This window comes from Xiphophorus couchianus, chromosome 8 (assembly GCF_001444195.1).
Source record: "Xiphophorus couchianus chromosome 8, X_couchianus-1.0, whole genome shotgun sequence".
NCBI lineage: Eukaryota > Metazoa > Chordata > Actinopteri > Cyprinodontiformes > Poeciliidae > Xiphophorus > Xiphophorus couchianus.
Genome location: NC_040235.1, coordinates 24,452,229 through 24,458,798, shown reverse-complemented (window position 1 = coordinate 24,458,798; position 6,570 = coordinate 24,452,229). Strand labels below are relative to the sequence as shown.

The window sequence follows — 6,570 nt, the reverse complement described above, 5'->3', positions numbered from 1 at the left end:
AAAAATGACGAAATTCCAAAGATGTGACACTGAACAGGTCGGAAACGCTACCGGAACAGAAGCACGGACAGCCGTAAAACAAAACGCCTTGAACCACAACCACTAACTTTGTAGAAATGAAAAAAGAAAAATGTTGAAAAACTTTAAGAAAATACATCATCTTTGTTGTCATTTGTATGGTGTATCGCTTTAGTAGTTGTGAGCCTGAATTATATCTGAGGATTTATGAAATAATTATCTATATGTTACTATCCATCACTCATTATGCTGATGATATTGCCCTTGCATCACATAAAGTTTCCTTTCAGCTACGTTCAATAACTTTTAGTAAGGAATGCTGCGCTGCACAGATTTACTTCTGATCTTTACAAAAGTTGATGCGGAAATAATCATTGTTTTTGCAATTGAACTGAAATTTTTTGATTGCTTTATTGCTGTTCTTACTAAGCCTAATATTTTGTGCCAACTGAAATAAGACAGCCACCATTAAATGCTTTGCCATGCAGTATAAATTTATTACAAAAGTGTTTGTTTTTGGGGGGGGTTTAACCAAATTTAACTGCATAACGGCACCAGATACTCACATTTCTTTTATTTACTTTCTGCATCACATGAATTGAGTCGGCACGCTCGCACAAACAGAACAGACACAACGCTCATTTTAGCACCATTCATCTTCAAGAATCACAAGTAACTTTATCACAATAATAAATAACAATAATCCCATGTCAATAATAAATACACGTTATAAACAAAGCATTAAATAAAAACGACAGTTGAGATGCTACAACAACGAGACATAAAAAATAAAAAAAACATTAAAATGAGAGCATGTGGAGCGGGAATGAATTCAAAATGCCAGTAAATGCCGTAGCCTTAGGATATTTATTAGTTTTCATTTTTACTTCAGTCTCCTTGGAATTTAGTCTGGATGAGGACAAAAAAAAAAAAGAAGTGACTTTAGAAATGTTTGGCAGACAAATGACGCATGTGTCACATCGTGACCCTGCTGGGGTCAGTTGTTGAAACAGAAATCTTCCACGTTGTTGAGTTTGATCGTCTGTAGCTCCTGGCTGTCCAGCAGCCTGTAGCTGAAAGACACGCGGCTGACGAACCGCCCGCTGGACACCGTCCTCACCACCGTGTTGTCGCAGCCGATCTTCATGTGGGCTGCGTGGGCGGGGAGAGGAAGGAGCGATGATGCGCGTTAGGTCTGAGCGAGGTCAGCGACGATGTCACATCAGCTGCGTTTCCGTTACACGCGTGTGCAAGACGTTAATGTCAGGGGAAAAAAATCCCACCAATTTCGTAATTGTGGTGTCTCCGTGCAGTTAGAATCACATGTGAATAAGCTTGTTCACATGATAAATCGTTAAAAAAACAAAAACATCCGGTTGTCGATCATGTGTGATGCGAAGAAAATTTCGACAGGGCCGAAAAACCACCTCATGCTGGCGCCAAAACGTTTCAAAATTGCCGTGTTTCCATTAAGGCAATGTATTTTTAAAAATGTCAAATTGCACAATTATACGGCCAACGGAAACGCAGATAATGGCAATTTAGTGAGGGAAGGAAGAGTGTGCTTACTGGGTCCAGTGAAGGAGATGCAGAGGTCTGTGATGGGAAGCAGTTTGGACGTGTCGATGCCACTTCCTCCCAGCAGCTGCACGTAATCCCCGGACTCTGCACAACTAGGTAAGGATCTCTGTGGAAATCAGCACACAGAAATGTGACAATTTCAGCTTAATTCAATTCGGCTCAGCTTAGGGACGCGCCGACCTGATATTAATATCTGTATCGGTCCCGATATTGGGAAAAAAAATAAAGTAAAATCTAGATCGGGTTCCGGGGATTTGTGGCCGATCCATCGGGGGGGAGAATTCAACCAAGTCGAAGTCCATCACCAATCTCTCAGTGCAATTATGAAATAAAGACGGAGAAAAGGTGAAAAAGGAGCTTTGAAATGAAGTGCTCCTATTTAGTCATTGCTTTAGTTTCAGCATGTTTCTAACTAGATCTACGGTTTGTTAGTCTGTGGCATTCACAACACAATTCACAGCTAACCTTAAGATTGCCTTTAGAAAAAAAAAAACTATGTTAAAAAGAGAGATGGAAAGCCTCACAGATGGGTGATGATTTACCATTTAAATCATATTTTAACTTTTGACTTAGAAACATTGCTGCTATAAGCGATTCTACTCTTTGAATATTAGTGAATTTATGAATAATGCTGCTTTGAAAAGCTTTGCACAGACACCAAAGCAGAGTGGAAATACCAATCTGAAAAATGTCCCAGTGGGTTATGTGAGCGCTCTTTCCTGAGTCCTGCGCCGCTTGCATTGGGTGGAAATTTACAAAGCAGATTAGTCGCATGGGAAACGGAGGCTGGAGGCAGAGCGCCACCACTGGTCGTCCTGTGTGAAACAGAGAACTGCTTGATAGAAAAGTAAGGCAGCAGTCAAAGAAATCACTGCAGCTTTAAAATGCCTTTAATTTAAAATCAGACGGTTACACTGCCTCCAATCGCCATCTTGGTTTCTCTGTTGAAACCCGTTCATTGTCAGTGTCACTACATTCAGTGCATTAACTGCTATAAAATGCTTTAGGTTGGATTTGGTTTTGTCCCTCCCTGACTAGCTCTTGCTTTAAACTCCGTGAATGTTTATAGATTTAAACTAAATTCAGATGCAAAGAGAGTTACGTAATGCAGGGGAAAATATTAGCTGCTTTTTAACCGTAGAACAAGCTAAAAAAAAAAAAAACATTTAACACTACCATAACAAGCTAATATAACTAACTAGAAAGAGTCCAAGACAAATACATTTTTGTGCACTTTGGTCTCCATCCACACAAAAACTCTATTTAATATCACTAAAAGCGATTATTTATGAAAACTACGACCAATGTGGAGATTTGAGAAAACTCTCAAAAGTTTTTTTTTGAAGGATTCTGATTGGCTGACATAGTTGTACAGCTTTGTGCTACACTGCCCCCTGTGGGTTTGGCATGTTTAAAACAACGCTCAGCGGCAAATTTGGGCGAGTTCCTTCTCTGAATCCGACCCCGTGTGTACGATAGTTTTTTAAGGCGATGTGATTGAGATATTAATTTTAATAAAAACCCAGCTAAGTGTGAACAAGACCTGACTTCACAGTGGGTTTTTTTAAAGGACATGAGGTGAGAAATAGACCACCTCCAGTTTTAAAGGAACAGTAACGTTTTGCTGCAAAGTTAACAGCCTGATGTAATCCACACTCCGCTGTGGCCGCATGCTGTGGTACATAAATAACATAAAATAAACTGTTCAATTATGTTAAAGTCTGAATTAGGCTTTTAAACTTCCAGAGTCAGGAGTTCGAATCCAACCCTTCTGCATCTTTAATGTATTTTGTCTTATTTTATTTACCGTAGGGAAGTTGCTGTGGTGTCCCAGGCTGAACTCTGAGATGTCGATTGCCACTGGATAAATGATGGAGAAGCTGCAGTTTCTGTGCTGCTGCGGCGTCACCATTGTGTAACTGCCCTCTGGTGACTGTGACATGACATTGCAGGCTGCAGGGAGACAGAGACGGATCCAAACATTAGATACATGCTGGATGGATGCACTGAGCAAACGATGTGTTTGCACCTCATGACAAAGGAGGGTCTTTGTTTTTTAGTCTTCATTTCTCACACAGTAGCTCAAACGGGCCTTCAGCAGACATGCCGATTCGTTTACGTGCACGGGCGTTCTTTCGCTTTAGGAGATTCTTTCTGAGTGATACTCACGAAAGGGGTTGACGTGCTTCCTGACCGTCATTGCGAAGCTGCTGCCGGCGCCGTGGACGCGGAAGAAGACCATGGCCACGTTCTGGGAGGAGCGCAGGCTTTTCCTCGCGGTTCCCGAGTCGCAGTAGTTCACGTAGCGCTCGTACAGAGGCAGCGGGTGGTCCTGGGAGCTGGGGAACTTCTCGCCCTTCATCACCCAGCCGTCAAACGTCTTCGCAGGACAGGGTAGCACACAAAAAGAGACGATTTTTACTTAAAGCAGCGCAGAAACAGAGCTTTACATAAAATGGACAAAATGTAAAAAAAAAAAAAATAGCTCTGGGCTAAATAAGCTAGAATAAAAATTAGGGATGCACGATATGTCGGCACCAATGTCGCATTCGGTGATATTTGTCATTTTTTGACATATCGGGCCGATAATTAAAACTGGGTTGATATTAACAATCGGTATTTGTTTCCGTCTTGATTCCGTTCATTTCTGGAAATTAACAATATTTGTTTGGTCATGTGACACTGCTAGTGATGCAGCACAGGATTGGGGGAAATTTAACTGAAGCAAAGTAGTCATTTTTTTTGAGGTGTCAAAAAGATAGTATATATAAGAGCAGTAATAATATCGGATGATAAATATTGGATATCGATATCGACCCACATTTTCACATTGGTGAATTTCTAGTATAATATCGACATAAATAATTTGAAAACAAAATCTGTAACAGGAGCTTTTTTTCATTTAAAGCAGAAAGCAGCAACTATTCTGCTAGCGTACAACATTTATTCATTTGTTTTAAATAACTGATACAAATAAAAGCTATTTATTGTTTGTTTTTTATTCTCCTGTGTAGACTTAAGCAAAAATACTTGTTAAGTTGTGTAGTAGAATCACACTCAACCAACTGCAAAAAAATGTTTTACCTATGAACTCCGGGAGTATGAGAAGCTAATATTAGCTGGCTAATTAGTCAAGCTATCTGCTCCGGTGGCTAGTGCGTGGGCAGCTGCTTAGATGACCTGCTGCTTTAGGCGACGTTACCTCGGTAACAGTGATGGGTGGAGCTCCTTTAGGAACTGGCATATTGCTGAACAGTCTTGTACGCAAGAGAAAAGTGTTTTAAAAGTTTTATCTTTCAGCTAGAGCCAACAAGTCTGTTTTTGAGGAGGCTGTCTGGTATGAAGGTTTAACTCAATGCTTCTAAAGAGCTTTTCAGAAAATGTTGCTAATCTTAGCAAATTATCCAGTGATTGGCTGCAGAAAACGAAGAACAGCCTGCAAAATATAAACTAAACCCACCCCCCTACCCCCCCCCCCCCCCCCCCCATATATAAACATCCAAAATAACTTAAAACGATGTTTAATGGGTATTAAAGCATCCATTATGCTTTGGACGCTGCCTTCTTACTGTGATGAAGTCTCCTCCGCTGCAGTCGATGTCCACGCTGTCAAACTCCACACTGATCAGCTCGTTGGGCTCCGCCATGAAGAAAGTTGCGCAGCTGAGCTGGGGGGTCTCAGCCGTGAAGGTGAACTGACCCTCCACGGCCACCATGTCCAGGCAACCTGACGGCCAATCAGAGAGAGGGAACGCGCCTCATTAGTAGACACACAGAGTATTTAAATGGAAGATTACAATTTATTATAGAATTTTTTTAAATCATTATTATTATTATTAATCCTCTGCGTTTGTAATGCACAATATAACACGAAGCCAAAGTCCTTGTACCGGCGTGTATAAAAACATTTGGCCAATATATTTTTATCTGATTTTTTTTTTTCTTTTTCAATAATGGTAATATTTATATAATGCAAAAAAAAATAATATATATTTTTTAAACTTTTTTCCAAAAACTTACGCAAAGGTCTGCGATACGTCAACAGCTCGGGTATTTCCCTCCTCAGATCAGAGCTTAAAAGCGAGTAGAGTTCATCTTTGGAGATGTCGTTGTTCTACAAGAATTTAAAAACAACAACAACAACAACAAAGATCATTTCTACCACGCATCCGTGCATCGTTTTGAACATATATCTTAATCTGAAAGTTAAAAAAAAAAAAAAAGTCCCTCTCTCTCTCTCTCTCTCTCTCTCTCACCTCGGTGTACCTGCAGTCTCCCTTGAGGACGGACAGACATAGCAGCAGAAAGAAGAGCTGCTCCCGGAAAGTGCGCTCCATAACACGCATGTCAGAATCACCGGGAGTGAAGTTGGGAGAGGTCTGAGCTGCTCTGCGGTCAGCGCTGCCTTTTTTTGTTTTGTTTTATATACTCATCCAATCCGCCACAGAGCGTGTCACGGGAGTGGAGGGAGGAGGTGGGGACCCGTCGCCCACCGCCTCCTTCCTTGACCAATTGCGTGGATGTGACGAGGGAAAGATCAAGGCGAGCGTGAAAGAGAGATAAGAAGCGGAGGAGGAGATGAGCAGCTGATGCCAAGAGTCAGCCAGCAGATACATCATGTCTTATCTTCCCTCAGACTGCCTTGCTGTCTTTGCTCTCTGCTGATTTTAGCACTTCATGTGCTTGAATGGTATTTCACCCGAAGTATTGCAATCCATCTTTCAGTGAAGCTGTATGTTGAAGTTTTTTTTTTTTGTTCTTTTTTTTGTCTCTTTCACCTGAATATTGACCTTTTTCGCATTTTAAAAACTCAAAAATATTTTCAGATTTTGAATGACGGACCAAAATAAAGTACCAGTAATGTTTGTGAAGTGGAAGGAAATGGCAATATGGTTTCAAGGTTTTTAGGGCTTTTTGTTGTTGTTTTTCGCAAATGACATTCCAAAAAGTGTGGCATGCATATTAAAGGGA

At 40.8% G+C, this 6,570-nt stretch overlaps 1 protein-coding gene across 1 annotated transcript; it reads right to left on the bottom strand.

Annotated features, from left to right (window-relative positions):
* Positions 1-491: 491 nt before the first annotated feature.
* On the bottom strand, positions 492-6,041 carry crhbp (corticotropin releasing hormone binding protein). The gene is made up of 7 exons (XM_028024596.1): positions 5,856-6,041; positions 5,620-5,713; positions 5,169-5,326; positions 3,769-3,979; positions 3,407-3,552; positions 1,588-1,705; positions 492-1,170 (listed from the first exon to the last, which is right to left on the bottom strand). Exons 1-7 carry the CDS (start codon positions 5,943-5,945, stop codon positions 1,016-1,018), a joined length of 972 nt encoding a protein of 323 aa, XP_027880397.1. The 5' UTR covers positions 5,946-6,041; the 3' UTR covers positions 492-1,015.
* Positions 6,042-6,570: the final 529 nt, after the last annotated feature.